The 16,307-nt window shown below is 52.7% G+C and overlaps 2 protein-coding genes across 3 annotated transcripts; one reads left to right on the top strand and one right to left on the bottom strand.

Annotated features, from left to right (window-relative positions):
* Window positions 1-542: 542 nt before the first annotated feature.
* LOC125720017 (14-3-3 protein epsilon-like) lies at window positions 543-9,624 on the bottom strand. 2 transcript variants are annotated; one of them, XM_048994950.1, is made up of 7 exons: window positions 9,378-9,624; window positions 4,274-4,473; window positions 3,818-3,924; window positions 3,361-3,567; window positions 3,049-3,185; window positions 2,522-2,564; window positions 543-1,604 (listed from the first exon to the last, which is right to left on the bottom strand). In XM_048994950.1, the coding sequence occupies exons 1-6, from the start codon at window positions 9,439-9,441 to the stop codon at window positions 2,557-2,559; spliced, it is 723 nt and encodes a 240-aa protein (XP_048850907.1). In that variant the 5' UTR covers window positions 9,442-9,624; the 3' UTR covers window positions 543-1,604; window positions 2,522-2,556. The 2 variants fall into 2 exon arrangements, with proteins under 2 accessions (XP_048850907.1, XP_048850906.1); XM_048994949.1 differs by lacking the exon at window positions 2,522-2,564.
* Window positions 9,625-12,641: 3,017 nt separating this feature from the next.
* Window positions 12,642-15,884, top strand: LOC125720248 (protein phosphatase 1D-like). Its single transcript, XM_048995473.1, has 5 exons — window positions 12,642-13,618; window positions 13,975-14,203; window positions 14,304-14,428; window positions 14,646-14,827; window positions 14,919-15,884. Exons 1-5 carry the CDS (start codon window positions 13,225-13,227, stop codon window positions 15,207-15,209), a joined length of 1,221 nt encoding a protein of 406 aa, XP_048851430.1. The 5' UTR covers window positions 12,642-13,224; the 3' UTR covers window positions 15,210-15,884.
* The last annotated feature ends 423 nt before the right edge of the window (window positions 15,885-16,307 follow it).

The raw sequence follows: 16,307 nt of genomic DNA, 5'->3' as shown, positions 1-16,307 counted from the left end.
AGGCGACCGTGCAGTTCACGTTTCCGCCGGCCGAGATGCCCTCACATGACGTTCTGGGAGCTGAAGAAGGAAAACGAGTTCTGGGCCTTAAATCAGGATTCATTCAGGTTCATGCGACGTGTCACACGCATTCAGTTCTGATGGAGATGACGAGAAGGTCAACGCGTCCGCATTGGTCGAACACAGCCGCAGCTGGCTACAGGTGTCAAGACCCGATTAAGGGACGCATGCTCATCTAGGGGGGAGGGGCCGGTAGATAGGCAGCCAGTCAAAGCACGCTCAGTGTCACCGAGCCAACCTGAGGCCGCGACACCCCCCAGAGAATGCCCTAATCGAACCCGAGTTGAGGAAACAAACCACCACGGCCGTTTGTCTCATTCTGGGGGTGGCATTTTCATGGAGACAAAACAGAGGTCCATGCAGAGGAATGCAAATCGGGAAGATGGAGGCTGACACCCGTCCCCGTGCAGGGTGTGAATCGGCACCACCGTCACACCGAGGCCGACAGCCTAAGGCAGGAAAGGAAGCAGCAAGGAGGCAGGTTGGTTATTTCCGTCATTTTTATTCTGAGATCAATGTTGATTCCATGCTGTGTTTCAGTAAGAACAATACAGACTGTATCTGTGGCTCCAGTCAAACACCCAGTAGTACAAATTAGCTTCAAGTTACACATGAATGAAAGAGGAGTGTAGGAGAGAAAAAAGAAGGAGGGAGAAAAGGGTGGCAGAGGCGGCGGCGGACGACGAAAACACAGACTTGGTGGGTTAAACACATGCAGGCCTGAACGTAACTTTGCATCAACACACCTGCCTTTTGTGAAAACAGGAAAAAAAAACAGAGCAGTCTGGATCCTTGTGACTATTGGAAAGCGCTAATGGCGACCCCTGGAGGTCATCGGAGGCATCGCGCCGTTACAGTATTTCAGCACAAAGTACAGTTGAAAAACCACAGACACGTCGCCGTTTGGGTGCGAACGGCGGAGGCGCTTCTCGCCCGGCAACCAGCATTCCAGCAAATTCCTCTGACACAGTAACAGAAAGGTAACTACCAAAGAAGGGGGCGCCTTGCGTTCGTTTTCACGCACAAATGCCCTGCTTAAAACTTCGATGATTTTTCTAATTCCGCAACGGATGTTTGCACTAACACAGAAATATTACAGTACCCCACATGTAATTATAGTAGATGTTTCAGTAATAAAAATTCATTTGTGTAATCACATGAACATTACTCAAAAATACATCCAGCAACTGATAAAAATGAGGAGGCGAGGAGGGGGGTTGGGGGGGGGGGGGCGGGGGCAGGTAAAACTAAGAGGCGGTTTGTGAGGGATGGGCTCGGCAGGCGGGGGGGAGCCGCAGGAGCCCCCGGTCGCAGGCGTCTGCACTGCCCCGTCCGGCCGGAACGTTCAGCTATACAGGTTGTAAAAAATAAACTTAAAAACAAATAGACATACTAAAGTGGGGGCACTGAGAGGGAGAAGAACCACAGCTCAGGGTCAGACCGGCAGCTGTCGGGGGGGGGGGGGAGGGGGGGGGCGTTGGCCATGACGTCTCACTGATTCTCGTCCTCAGCGTCCTGCAGTGCTTCTTTATTCTGTTCATCACCTGGGGGGACGAGAGAGACAAAGAGCTCAGGGAAAGGGAGAGAGAAAGAGATACCGCACACATGCGGGGAGGGTGGGGCATGTGTCGTCATTGGGGGGGGGGGGGCCACCTCAGGCCACACGCTATGGCTGCTGGAGTGATCTGCCTGTATGCTGCCCCCACCCCACACCAATGCACGCTCCCAGAGTGCACCACCCAGCCAGCGGTCACAGATGAACCATGATCTCAACAGGACCACAAGCTGCACCTTCACGGTGCCTAGATACGACCGGCGCCCTGCGATGGCAGACTGTGCGTCGCACTGTCACCCCCCTGCTGATGGAGGGGAGAAGGGCAACTCCAGTGCCCAACAGAACTAAACTGGTCCACAGCCACCCCAGGGACAAACGGCATGGACAAGCGGTTCACATTTGTGAAGGGATAATTAGTGAGGCACACGCCTCGCAAAGCATTTTGAACTGGGTTACTGCCTGATAAGGCAGCGTGAATAAGAACACAGAATTTACACCTGGGACTCCCAGAAAAATCATTCATTCCACACAGTGCATCATTAAAACATTGTTAGAGTGACACAGAAACCAGGCACGGCAGACAAAAGAAAGGCAGGGGGCGGCCCCTAAGCTTGGCCACACCCTACCCAAAAAGCAGCCAATCCCTATGGGCAAGGGGTCCCAAATATAGCCACACCCACACAGAAAGCAGGATTATTGTCCCTAGTCAGACAGAGAGCAATTTGAAGTTGACCAGGTAAAGGATCGCAAATACAACCGCGGTGTCCAAGACACCAGTCACCCAGCCAACCCTAGAAGAAGATGGTGAGGAGGAGCAAGACAAGGGAGACGCAGTGTGGAGTTAGTGGGGATGGAAGGAGCAGTAAGAGGGGGCAGAGAACACTAAAGGCAGGAAAAATGACTTACAAAGTACAGTTTTAGAGGGAATGGAGTGTTTTTCCTTAGGAATCTACATGAAGAGAATGAAGAAAAGAAGAGGTGAGGGACACTGAGGATGGATGACAGCATCATGGTCCATCTCGCAGGGAAGGAGGGGGGGGGGGGGGGCGCTACACAGCTGCTAGAGTATCTGGGTGTGGAACAGAAGGCCAGCAGGAGAGCCTGGGGTGACTGACAGTGTGGGAGGGACAGGGGCTGTACTGAAAGAGGGCAGAGTTCATTAGCGTCAGCCTTCCAGCACGCATGCTGCACCAAGCAGAGCTGAAGGCCGCCTTGGGCCTGCAAGCTCAGACTAACACACTACATGTGCTCCAATTAGCATGCAAGTGACTCCCAGATGGCCCTCTGCCAGCAAAACCAGTCTGACCAGTGCATCCACAGCCCAGCACTCCAGCCCCTGGAGGCGTGTGCGCTTGGACCGCTCCTACAGCTGCGCCCACACCTCGCCCCAGTGGGCCACTCCGCCTGCCCCACAGTGCCCCCCTCAGGCTCACCGTCTCCCTGCATGTCTGAAGTCCATAGTGTTAAGTTGTCACGTAGCAGCTGCATGATGAGTGTGGAGTCCTTGTAGCTTTCTTCGCTCAATGTGTCGAGTTCGGCGATGGCGTCGTCAAAGGCCGCCTTGGCCAACCTGGGGAGACGTGGGGAGAGGGCGAGTCAGCTGCCGTCTCACCGCTCCAAGGCCAAAACCCACGCCACAGTCCCTCGTCCCACTACAGCACTGAATTCCCACAGGAAAATGACCCTGCTAGACACGCTAAGAGCGCCCCCTACAGACACACCGAGAGAGCGCAAGTGTCACTGACCTGCACGCGCGGTCGGGGGAGTTCAGGATCTCATAGTAGAACACGGAGAAGTTGAGGGCGAGGCCCAGGCGGATGGGGTGTGTGGGGGGCAGCTCTATCATGGCGATGTCGCTGGCCGCCTTGTACGCCACCAGGCTGTTCTCCGCCGCCTCCTTCCTGTCGTTGCCCGTTGCGAACTCCGCCAGATACCGGTGGTAATCGCCTTTCCTGTAGAGGGCGACAGTCGTGCCCACTGAGGTTTATCATTTGTACCTCTAATCTATACCCAGATCCACGAGGGGCGTTTAGGAACTTCACTGCGGCTCCTCCTCCGTTTCTGTTCCACTCTGCCGCTCACAGGACTGAGTAAAGGCCAAAGGTCACAAAAAGCCCTACGGCCGACGTTCATCTGACCTCCTGCGCGGCCTTTTCAGATGTATTTCCAGTTCACGAGCACACACAGCATATTTACACTTACATTTTGTAGTAGAACACCTTGGACTCCCCTGTGTTCGCAGCGGGAATGAGGTGCTTGTCCAGTACATCCAAAATGTCATTACAGATGGACTTGAGCTCTGTCTCAACCTGCAAATAAACGACGACAGGTTCAGGGGGACGACCAGGGGGGGCCGAGCAGGAGCCTATGAGAAGTCACCTGGAACATCACAGCAAACGGACCAGCCACAAAAAAACTGGATCAGAAGCAAACCAGAAATACAGCGGAGAACCCAACAGAATCTCCTGGATGTAAAATGAAGGTCCTTCTATGGGTCAGCATGAAAGGTCTGCACCACAACACCAGCCTTCAGTGCAGTGTGTTCGCCACAGTGTAAAGGCAGGGGCCCCAAGGCAGACTGACACGCCTTTTAAGTGATCCGGCACCTTCCACAATCCATCCGTACCCCCCGCACCCCCCAGGACGATGCTGCCTCACCGTCTGTCGGTACTCGCGGATCATCTTCAGCTTGTCCTCGCCGCCCTTGGTCTCCTCCTTCTGCTCAATGCTGCTGATGATCCTCCAGGATGCTCGGCGAGCCCCGATCACGTTCTTGTACGCTACGGAGAGCAGGTTCCTCTCCTCCACAGTCAGTTCCACGTCCATACCTGCCACCTTCTTCATGGACTCCACCATTTCTGCAGGGGGAAGGGGAGGCAGGAGGGCAAAGGCGTGAATTGCTGTGGATAGACAGACGCACCTCTTCACACTGGGGGGGGCGACCAGGGGATAATTCAGCATGACACTAAGGATGAGTCAGACACGCGACGCTGTCAGACAAACCGAGACACGCCACCATCACACTAAATTCACACCACGTCACTCTTCCCTTTCCAGCATTTCCCACAGTGCTACAGAGGCCCATCCCAAAACACGTCACGCCCGTGTTGCCATGACGACCACTCTAGCTCCCGAACAGGAATGTCTCCAACCAGAACTGCAGCATTAATAAAAAAAAAAACAGTCAATGGCTTCAAAACCCTCCACCCCTAGGCAGGAAGGGGGGGGGGGGGGGAGAGACCTCCAAAGCTACAGGTGGTGCTCTGCTGACACCCCCAACAGGACAGCCTTTCAAAGACATGTGATCATCAGTGGAAGGCAGTCAAGAGCAATGTCAAAGGTCAGCTGACAAGTTATCTGACACCGTCAGAAAATTGCATTTGGGGCCAGTTCAGTGCCCTGATGTACTTGACAGGGAACTGGACAGGTTCATACTCCGCACAGCTGATGCACAGAAGGATTCCTCAGACCGGACCAAGACTGGGAAAGGGGCAGAAGACCACCCCCCCCTTCACAGTTCTGCAATGTTGCACATCAAGGGAGAGCAAACACGAATGCGTCAATCTGCCCTGCATTAGCTCCTTAGGCGAGCCACAAGAGATGTGGCATCTAGGGGGCACAGCGGCTAAGCATCAGGAAATAAAGACTAAATATCCCAGCAGGAAATGATACCACATCTAATTTACTCTCAGCTATACAAAGCCCTAGAGATTCCATAGACGTCTCACACAGGCGAAGCTTAGAGGCAGCTAATCTGAAGTGCGGAACAAAGTGGTGAATGTCCACAAGCCACCCACAGATAGATAGGCACCGAAGGCTGCCTGGAGCAGCGGTGGTGTAGTCGGCCCCTGCAGGCAGCAGGCAAGCCCAGAGTGCGGATGCCACCTCCACCTACTCTCTACTCTGCCTTGAAGGTCCAAACCGGCTACGAAAGTAATCGCCTGAGACATGAATGACCGAAGTGAAAGGCTGTGACATCACTGGTGAGTTGCGAGCTCCGGGATGCTTCTTCGGCAGCCCGACTCCTCCCCCAAATAAACACAAAACACTCACCAGCACGGCCGATGGCTGAGCCCCTGGCAAACAGACGCCCCGATTGTAACTATTCACCATGAAACTATCAATGTGCACACGCTCCCCAAAGCATTGCCACAGGAGGAAATACATAAATCACCAATCACTAACACTTACATGATCAGCCCCACAACTGAGGCCTAAAGGGGCTCTAGAGGGGCTCCTGAAAGACTGCTCCGCCTCAACTTATCGCAGTTAACCCATTCATTTACGCTTGAGAAGAGACAATCTGACAAAATGACAGACGCCCACTTGCATACTGGTGTCCTTTAAATCCAGCTCGATAGGCCACATTCCCTACTTGCATTAGCCGATAACAGAGGTCACCTCCAACCTGTGCGGCTGGGGAAGATGAAAGCTGAAGACCAGCTGATGCAAGATCGCCTCCGGCTGCTTAACTATAGGTGACGAGGGGAAATCCGTTCACCTAGTTGGGTCTCTCACAGACTGAGTATCTTTCTTGCTCAAGCACACAAGCTGACAACTTACAGGTTACAAGTGGCTACAGGCTGACATGTAAAATGTGAACAAATCGTACAGCAACACTGAGATGACAGGTGATGCCTCGCCTTGCACGGCCCCAAGAGCACAGACAGATCCAATGCGTCTGGTCAGGATGAGGGGAGTCCTGCATGCTTGGGCTGGATGCTCAGATTATGACATGTTCTAGTATCCAGCCAGAAAGGGCAGCTGGTGCCTTCAAGCGCTCAGCAAATGAAAAATGCACACAGGAAACACAACACAAGCCCCAAGATCTCAGGTGAGTCCAGCCTACAGCGGGTGATGGGGTTACCATGACGACACTGCCGTTCCCAGTCATCCAGTTGTGGAATGGCACCAGCAAACACCAGCAGAGCCATGCCTCGGTTTGAGCACAGTGTAAGGCCTACGTAACAACCTTAGCGCATCCCTGCTGCCACCCGCCAGGAGTGAGGGCATCCATGCCCGTGGCCTTCTGAGGGCTGTGCCCTTAGAGGGAGCTTAGCCCGGGATGCTGGACACTGCGGATGCATGCTGTGCATGACGGAGCGCTGGTGACAGCCACTGAGACAGCACACCGCTCAAACCCAGCTTTCTGCAGAACCATCAGGCTCTTCTCAAGCCTTACAAAAAGCAAGCAAAGTCACTGTAGGTCAAAGTGACTCGGGCCACCTGCAAAGTTTGGTCCGCAAACCACATGGGATGGAAGAGGCGGAAAGCATCCATTAACACCGGTATCATTTGTTTAAACATGAACAGGGGCATTCGCCAAGACTGGTGCCCCTTTTCGGCCATTAACATAGCCGGAAGCTCCGTGAGGCCCCTTGCAGGGCGGAACAGCAGGAGCCCCACTGAGAGCAGGAATACGAGGCCGTGGATCAAACGCGCCGTGGCTAAAACCACATCACACCGTGTCCTCGTTTGAGGAAGGCGTCACGCTAAACAGCAACGCTCCTGCAGCACGGGAGACAGCGATCACATGCCTGTGCTTTTCACGTCTCTCGTGGGGTGTGTAATTAAAGGTACTCGGAGACTGAGACAGGGATCCATGAAACAGAGGACAGCTGCTCTCGTCCGGCTTGGAGCACGTGAGCGGCAGACAGACACAGAGCGGGCGCCACCAGAATGCACCGCGCAACACGGGCAGCATTAACACGGCGTCCTTGAAAGCGTAACGACGAGGCCATCTGCTAAAGCAGCGCTTACTGTACGGCCGGCAGCCGATTTCCGGGGTCCCAGCCAGTAACGGAAGCCATGGCGAAACACCAAAAAGGGCCGCGTGACCGGCGTGCTCATGTCACAATCACCGAGACACGGGCAGACGAACAGCCATCGTGTCTGAGGAAGTTACCAGACAAAGACATTTATGTTCCAGGTCACAGCAGACAGAGGGACTCAGATGCACAGCGGTCTCGTCTCGGAGCGAACCTTGTTCGCGTGGGCGAACGTGCATGAGACCTTGACCGGACCACACTCTTAAGACAATAGGGCCAGAGCAGAAGAGGAGCCCCATGCCACGCAAGGCCAGTCTGCCAGAAACATCCCAGCTCAGCTGAAACACGTCCAGGCCTCGAAGAAAGCCTGAGAATCTACTTCAGGGGTAGCCAGACTTCCAAAAAGGGCCGTTGTGTGTGCAGGTTTTCACTAAACTCCCTAATTAGATTACTACTTAAAGGACTGACTCGCTGAAGATTCCTCACACCTGGGTGTGAATAGCTTATCTAAAGGTTATCCCAAATACCTGCATACACACCAGCCCTTTGCAGATAAGACTGGCCACTCCTGATCTACGTGCTTCTAATGGGTGATGCATAACGCCGCTGAGGGTGTATCTATCACTGTGAGATCTTCAGACATTACAGAAGAAACGCCAACATGTAAAGGATTCACGCACACTCATCCGTGATAAAGATCAGCAGACCTGCCTGTCCATCACCCTGTGGTCAGGACCGGAGAGGGGTGTGCATTTCACTACACGTTGTGCCATGTGACCAATAATGAATCTTGAATCCTAACGACCTGCAGTGAAGCTGAGAGAGTGCCTGTTTGTTGGGGTTACTCAGCTCACCTAACACCGCCCTGGTAACCGAGCAGCCAGATCCTTAACCGTTTTAAGCTGCCAGGTCCGGCTCTGGCCGAAATGGCGGACAACCAGGCCATGAAAAGGGGGATGAGTTGCCTGGCACACCCAGTGAGCCGTCCATCAGGAGGAAAGCCCAGACAGCAGAGCGCCACGCCCCGTTAACCACACATGGGGGCGCTCTGCTGCCAGACACGCTAAACACCACGGAAACCGGGTTTAAACGCAAATCCAAAAAGGTGCGGCTGGCTAAGCCGCCCAGGGTCTTACGCAAGGTTACCACCACCCTTCATATCCAAACCCTGCTAGTTAACTTATACGGGGTGTTATGCATGGTTATAATCGCCAAGATGTGTGGAGTACATGCTAAACGGAGTCGTTTTAAATCAGAATAAATACTGCCGATTGACTGACTGGACCCACTATCGTCTACAGCCACACATCCACTCTAACCATAGGTTACATTTAGGTTAGTTAAATGGGTTAATAGGTAGCGGATAACACCGTACCCCACGCCGTGTACGTGGCCGCATAGGCGTCAAACATTAGGGGTCATTTGTTTTAATTATCTACCTAATTAAGACCGCTCAAACTTAAATATAAATATCACTTCTCATAATTTCTTAATTAAAATAGATTTTTTTAAAAGACTGCTGTTAGGATAGCCTAGCTAACTGGTTGGGCCAGGGACGACGGCCGCTCAGCTAGGCTAACGCGGCTAGGCTATGCTATGCTAAGCTATGCTAAGGCAGCTAACCACTAATCCCCCCATTGTTAGCCGCCATTTTACTGCCGCCTTTATTCGCGGGCACCGCGTCCAGGCGAGCGGGCCCAGCTGTTCCCTGGCCGTTCTGGGGCGCCCGTATAACCGCGTCCCCACGTTGCTCGCAGCCTTCCGACATGACGGAGGTCCGCACAGGCGCCCCGGACGGCCCCCGCCGAAAACAGCCCGCCGCCATTTTGTCTCTTCCTAACAAAGAGGGTCGGACTCGGCGGCGCGCCGCCATCTCCCCCGGGTGCGCCGCTGGAGGGTGGCCTGAGGCGAGATGCGGGCGGCTGGACCCAGAGATACACGTTTCAGGCAGCCCAACGGCGGACGGCTGAGCGCCGCTCTGCTTCGCGTCTTACCGTCGTATCGCTCAGCCTGCTCGGCAAGCTTGGCCTGGTACACGAGGTCGTCTCGGTCTCCCATGGCGTTCGGAGCCGGCCAGGCGGTGCTGTCTGCAGGCGAAGGGAAGGCGGCTCTGCGGCGAGCGGCTGTGTATCGGTCGTCAGTTCCCAAGCGGAGCGACGGCTCAGCGTCCCCCACTCTACCGGCAGCACTGAACTAAAAATGGCGACGGGGCTCCATCCGGGAAACTAACCTAGAACTGAGGACGTACACACACCTCCTCCTCCTCCCCCCTCCCCGATCTCTCTCTCTCTCTCTGTTATACACACACGTTGGCGTTCCTATCCTATTCATTTCTATGGGAAAAACCATAATCCCAAACACCACACTCTTAACCCTACCCAGCCTTAACCATAACTAACCAAACAAAATAATTTTGGCATTTTTACTTTTTTGATTGCATTCACAGATTTTAAAAAAAAATAAATTAAGGTTATTCAAATGGGCACCTGTAAAATGTCCCCAGAAGTAAGGAAGTTTCAGGTTTTTACCACACTTTGAGGACATTTTAGCACCCAAATTTGATCTGTGCAAGCACACCCACTTACTTTCTCCCTCCCTGCTTCTCCTTTCCCAGACACTCAAAGTAACCTGACCTCGTATTTTGAAGTAGCCGGCGTCCGATCACACTCAACCTGCGGGATGTTTAATATGACCAGACGTGTTTATATTATCATTATATTATTAACTAACACATGGTGACAGTGGTGACAATCTAGGTGAGGATGAGCAGAAGCTTCTTCTGCCAACATGACCTGTGTTGATATTCCGGAAGAACAGCCAAATATCTATAAGTAAACGGCCCCTGGAAGCCATTGACGGCACCCCAAAGCCCCCAAAATAGAGACTCCTTTACAGGACTGCTGTTGCATGAGGATCATCAGCCTCTTTGCTTAGATTGTGCTGAAAGTAACTGAAGCATGGTTAAGAACGTAATTTGAAGTTCATGGGAGAGACCCAGGCCACACCCTCGCTGTGTGACCGACGCCACCTGATGTCATACCTGCTCAGTAGGAATGATACCCCAATGCTGTGATGTCATACCTGATTCCCAGCTATACAGACCTGCACCGAGCTGCAGAGCTGAGAGCTGGTGGCACCACCCAGTCAAGACACCTGATCTCACAAGTCCACCCAGCTTAGAGTAGCAGTAGGAAAGAGTGCCCCACACACACAGCACGGCCTGAAGGGTGGGCCAGGGTATAAAATATCAGGAGTTCCCAGTCTGCCCACAAGAGGGAGATAGAGGCATTATTAAAACAGACACACGAATCAGGCAACACGCCTGCATCACACCAACAAATATTAAAGGAAGGGAGGGGGGGTAGAATCTTGTCTTCACACCACCCAATGACTCAGACAAACCTACAGTGAACCCGTGAGGCAGCTACGCTGCATTCATCCTGTCACAAAACCGACGTAAGAATTTTCTAGAACAAAAACGCGAAAACGGGCTCGCTGAACTGTGACAGACTCTGGGTGTGGGTTTCTTTCGGTGTTTATGACCACACATCTCTACTAGCAAGATACTTCAGAAAAGTGCAGAGGGTGGCCTGAGGTCGTGGTGGGGGAGGGCGGGGGGGCGTGTTGGGCGGTGTTTGTGTACAAGCTCCTCACACCTGTGAGCAGGTATGTGTGTTCGAGGATGTGGTTCTGTGGCAGTAGGTAAGAGGTGACCATGTCCTCTGGGCTAACACCGGTGTCCTCCTTGGCATGAATTTGAACTGAAACTCAAAACCCATTTCAGACATAGTGGACACGTCACAACATCTTCTCCAGGAAGCAGCTTGCGAAGCATTTCCCTCAGCACCATCTCCATCATCTCATTGTAAACTGTTCCAGTACGAGTGTAGGATTAAGAAGTCCACAGCACTTCCACTAAGCAGCAATCCTGTGTGTCTCCTCCTTTAATTCATACCGCCTGCATCACAACCTGCATCACCTCCGGTAAACTACAAGTCCCACGTCACAGTCTCCGCCTTTAAGCCACACCTCCAGTGTCACATGACCCTTATCAGCTCCTCTATTCCAAAGATCCTGCATTAGGATGCTGTAAGTTCAGTGAAGTTCTGTCCTACACTCCAGTCCAGTAGGTGGCGGTAATGCACCTTCACGCTGGCTGCCAACTACCTATAAACATGAAGGAGAAGTAGCTGCTGCATCACGCTTCTCCTCCTCCAATCTCCTGTTACAGAATCTTTGATTGTGCACCATCATTTGAACCTAAAAACGCCTGAGCCAGGAACCACCAACTGTACACCAGCGATGTCCCCACATCCTGGCAAACTCAACACGACATGGTGTCCAAATTGGAGGGGGGGGGGGCTGTAAACCAGCAGCAGATGGTCTTCAGGCAAAACGTTCAGCGTGGAAGCTGCTAGGAGAGTGAAGGGAGAGGGAAATGCGAAGAGGCCCTCTCAGATGCTGACAGAGGTATCCTGACTCCAGAAAGCCCAAAAGTACACAGAAGCACATGCAGGTAAAGCCGGAAAAGAATGATTTTTTTAGGCTAACAGGAATGGTGACTGTGAGAGAAACCCAGCAGTGAGTGCACCTGTACGGCAGGATCAACTCCCGACAGGCAGGGGAAATAAAACACAAAAACTCAGGATTTATGATTATTGGTAGCAAAAAATTCTGTGTCCCCTGACAAAATGTCACATTGGACACCCCCCCATAAGGGTTACTACTTTCAATCTGAAGAAATATGGGAAGAATTTCCAGAGCGGTGTATGTGTTTGTGTGTGTGTGTGTGCGTGTATGTTTGTGTGTGTGTGTGCGCGCGTGTGTGATTGTGTGTGTGTGTGCGCGTCCACACAGTAACGTTTACAGAGTGGAGGTATTTAGGAGCCTCTGTAAAGTGCAGGGCCTCCACAATCTGGCGTACAGGGTAACCACGCCCCTAGTCATGTTATTAACTTTCTCAGAACGTGATAGTTTCACTAATATATTTGCAGCCATACGCAAAAAAGCAATATTTAACAAGGACAGAGGGTGGGAAGCTGAATAACACCTCAAGGTGAGAAACTGCAGCAATACTTGAAATCCCCACCAGCGCACACCTACCACTGAGGTCCCTGGGACTCCTGTTGCTGAACTACACAGGACAAACAAGGAGCCCATCGCAGACTGAATAACAAAGGTGCCACTCACTAGACCGGTCAGAGCGGCTCCCGTGGGTGGTTTCACACTAACTCCGATCTAAACGAAAACAACACTGCTGAATCCTTCCCCATAAAGGTTGTCGTTCACGTTAAACAGCACAGATTAGACTCCCGACTGAACAGAACCATCAATCCTCCCCTGCTGTCTAGACGATTTACTACATAAATACCGTCAACCCTCGCATCTAGGCTGATCCGCAGCCACGTGCCCTGTGCTGCCTGGCACCGGCTTCGTGGAGGGATGCGTCGGGACTTCCATTCCTATACAATCATTATACATGGATGGATGGGTGGGTCAGGAATTTGTGTTATTTTTTCCTTAGTTTTGCACTCGCCAGATATGTTAGCTTAGATTATAGGCTAACAGTCGTCGGTTTTAAATGCATGTGATTTTTCAGGATGACTGTCGGACGGTAACATGCGATGCTGCGGTGTTTTTCTGCTCTGTAAAGTAAGGGTGTCTGTTCGAATATATATGTATATAGGTCTACAACATTGTATGTAATAACGCCACCGCGTAAGTAAGCCAATACGCCCGGTTAAACTCGCTCCTGCCGGCAACTGCAACTATAGCGTCCGCTCTTTCTGGGCTCCGCTCCCAGTAAAATAGACTACCGCAAATAGCCTATATCCATTAGCGATGGCCGGTCTGTCTGTTAGGGTGAGCGCCTTCTCCCATCAGGGAGGCAGGGAATACATGGAGGACTTCACTCAGGTGCTGCTGGAGAGGGAGCTCGGGGGTCCGGACCGGAGCATCCTGCCCTCCGCGGTACCGGGATCGGTGGCAGCGGAAACCGAAACCGAAAGCAGGCAACAGGACGCGGCGCAGGGCGGCAGCTATGATCAGGGGTTCGCAGGGTTTTTCGCCGTGTTTGACGGCCATGGGGGCGCGGAAGCCGCGCACTTCGCTCGGGACCGTCTGTGGGATCATATTAAGAAGCAGCGTGGATTTTGGTCCAGGGACAACGAGGAAGTGTCGGCGGCGATTCGCAAAGGGTTCATCGCCTGCCACTACGCCATGTGGAAGGAACTGCGTAAGTGGAAGTCTCTCTCTCTCTCTCTCTCTCTCTCTCTCTCTCTCTCTCTATCTCTCATACACACACACAAAGGCATTTAAAAAGCGGGGTAATGTAGACTGCGATGTACTAAGGTATTTCAGCACACCCATGTAAAGCCCTTGGGGCGGCATTGTTGTGAAAGGCGCTATATAAAAAATTAATTGAATGTAAACAAATCATGCTGGTATCCTCTGCTGTGAGGAAGATGGAATTTAAACCGAGCACCACATGAATGACATGCCCCCAGGAGCCCCATTGTTATTATTTTTATTATTATTATTATTTCGTATCACACACCCTTGGTCACGTTTCTGCTGCATTTACCCCCACAGCCAAGTGGCCGAAGTCCCCGCTGGGTTTCCCCAGCACCTCCGGCACCACAGCCAGCGTGGTGCTGATCCGGGACGGCCGCTTGTACGTGGCACACGTGGGTGACTCTGCCGTGGTTTTGGGGGTGCGTGATCACCCCTCCCAGCGGACGCTACAGGCCGAGGAGGTCACTCAAGACCACAAGCCTGATGCCCCTTCGGAGAGGCAGCGGATCGAGGGCATGGGCGGCAGGTGGCTGAGATTTGATCTTAATTCGCTTTATCGTACTGCTGTTAAACACGAGTGTGGCGTGGTCCTGCACGGCTGTCTCTCATTGCCGCGTCTGACACAGTGTGATGATGAAGTCGGGCGTGAGCCGTGTGGTCTGGAAGCGGCCCAGAACGACACACAGCGGCCCAGTCAGGGGGGGCATCATCATGGACCAGATCCCTTTCCTCTCCGTGGCTAGAGCCCTAGGTACTGCACCAAGCGCCCCCTTGTAGCCATCACGGTTCCTGCATGTAAGGCTGGTGAGCTTCCTCTAAGGTGGCTGTTTACTCCCTGTGGTTGCTCAGATGGATTCTCTTGCTCTGTTGTATCTGCGGTGGTATCTATGTCTCTACATTGGATACGTGATGTTTTATCTGAACAGTTTATAATGGTCACCCCCCCCCCCCCCGCCCCCGTCTGTCAGGTGACCTGTGGAGCTATGATTTCTGCAGAGGGGAGTTTCTGGTGTCTCCAGAGCCTGATGTCATGGTCGTGACACTGGACCCCCGACGGCACCGATACATCATCCTGGGCAGCGATGGGCTGTGGGACATGGTTCCCCCGCAGGATGCTGTCACCCTCTGTCAGGCCCATGATGAGGCGCTGGTGAGCAGCCCCGCCCCTTGCCTCCTTTAGCGGACCCCAGCCGCCCTCTGGTGAGCTATGACATATCCAACCCCCCTCCCCCTCCTCGCAGGCCCCGTTCGCTGTGGCAACAGCCCACCGCTTGGTGAGCCACGCCCTCCTCCGGTGGCGGAGACAAGGACTCCATGCGGACAACACGAGTGCCATCGTCATCGCGCTGCTGCAGCCCCGCGATGCCCACAGGCCCCTACACCGCGACGAGGAGCTGCTCACTCTGGCTGACCTCCCTGAATATACCCTCAGCCCCCACTCTGACCCCCCTCCCCCGCAAGGTGAGCGGGCACGAGGGCACCTGACACACCGGGGGCATCTTCCGAGGCTGGCTGCTCTTCCCGTCGTTTGAGTCCCAGGTGTCATCGGTACATCCTCCACCCTGGCCAGACAGCAGCACATTCCCACCTGAAGGTGGCGCTACGCTCTGTGGGCTCAGCCAACTAATATGGAGATCCTCAGGGGACGATATCAGGGGAAAGGGGCAGTGTCTGCTTGGCCAGTGTTCCCATGTTCAGTTGACTCTGAAAACCCTATGGAAGGGAGGAGTTACTGCAAGGTGGTGGTGAGATTTCCGCTCATGGGAGTTTTACTTACACAAAAATGTTCTGAGGGCAGAACGAAAAATGATTGGTTACCTCTCTGTACATGCATCTCTCTGAACCAATCATTTTTCGTTCTGCCCTCAGAACATTTTTGCGTAAGTAAAATCTCCCACTAGCGGGATTTACATCTCGGTTGAGATTTTCATAAAAAAAAACTCTCGGCTACGTTATTCATATTTTTCCCTTTCAAATTATGGGGCATCGACAGGCCTGAAGAATGTGATCGGTGAGGCTGCCTGACAGCATCCTGAGGCTGAGAGGAAAGTGCAGGTGAACATACTGCTTCTCTTGTAGCCTGTATGCATGTGGACAGGACAGTGATCACAGACATGACTGTTCTTCACCAAAGGAGGTAACCCTGATTCCACAAGGTTTTTGAAAAGGACTGTTTGCTGTCACAAAGCATCTATGTGATCAATAAACAGCGGTTTGGTTTCCTTGTGTCTGTCAGGCTTTTCTGAAAGGGTTATGCGCCTTTTGCCGGATTCCCTCATGAAATGAGGTGATTAGAACTCATCACTGTGCTAAAGAGAACTTATCCAATACTTTCACCTTATCTGCTGCAATAACGTGTATTTTCCACCGGGTGTCACTAAAGTGCCACCTGTAACAGAACTGCTCATTTTCGCGGCGTGCTGGTTGTAATAACCAAACTGCTGGTGATGTGTATCATCAGAAGAAATTTGGATTGTATTTCACTTCGGCTGCATCTACTGTTTCAAATCTCAAGGTCATTTCAGTGGCGAGGAAGAAGGCAGAACAGGCCACACTGCAGTAAGCAGAGGTTATGAGAGTTGCGAGGAAAATGCATCCCCTAATTGGGCCCGACGTGACCGGGCCCCATA

Source organism: Brienomyrus brachyistius, chromosome 24, assembly GCF_023856365.1.
Source record: "Brienomyrus brachyistius isolate T26 chromosome 24, BBRACH_0.4, whole genome shotgun sequence".
In the NCBI taxonomy this organism is placed as follows: Eukaryota; Metazoa; Chordata; class Actinopteri; order Osteoglossiformes; family Mormyridae; genus Brienomyrus; species Brienomyrus brachyistius.
The sequence above is the reverse complement of the archived record's forward strand: the minus strand, read 5'-3'. Positions and strand labels throughout refer to the sequence as shown.

Bases quoted from the DNA above. Each gene is read 5' to 3' on its own strand.
- LOC125720017 (XM_048994949.1), bottom strand. From the start codon at position 9,441: ATGGGAGACCGAGACGACCTCGTGTACCAGGCCAAGCTTGCCGAGCAG. The intron at 3,925-4,273 runs GTGAGGCAGCAT...GTTTATTTGCAG, and splicing joins TCCGCGAGTACCGACAGACG to GTTGAGACAGAGCTCAAGTC. The intron at 3,568-3,817 runs GTAAGTGTAAAT...CGCCCTCTACAG, and splicing joins AAGGTGTTCTACTACAAAAT to GAAAGGCGATTACCACCGGT.
- LOC125720248 (XM_048995473.1), top strand. From the start codon at position 13,225: ATGGCCGGTCTGTCTGTTAGGGTGAGCGCCTTCTCCCATCAGGGAGGC. The intron at 13,619-13,974 runs GTAAGTGGAAGT...TTACCCCCACAG, and splicing joins CGCCATGTGGAAGGAACTGC to CCAAGTGGCCGAAGTCCCCG. The intron at 14,828-14,918 runs GTGAGCAGCCCC...CCCTCCTCGCAG, and splicing joins AGGCCCATGATGAGGCGCTG to GCCCCGTTCGCTGTGGCAAC.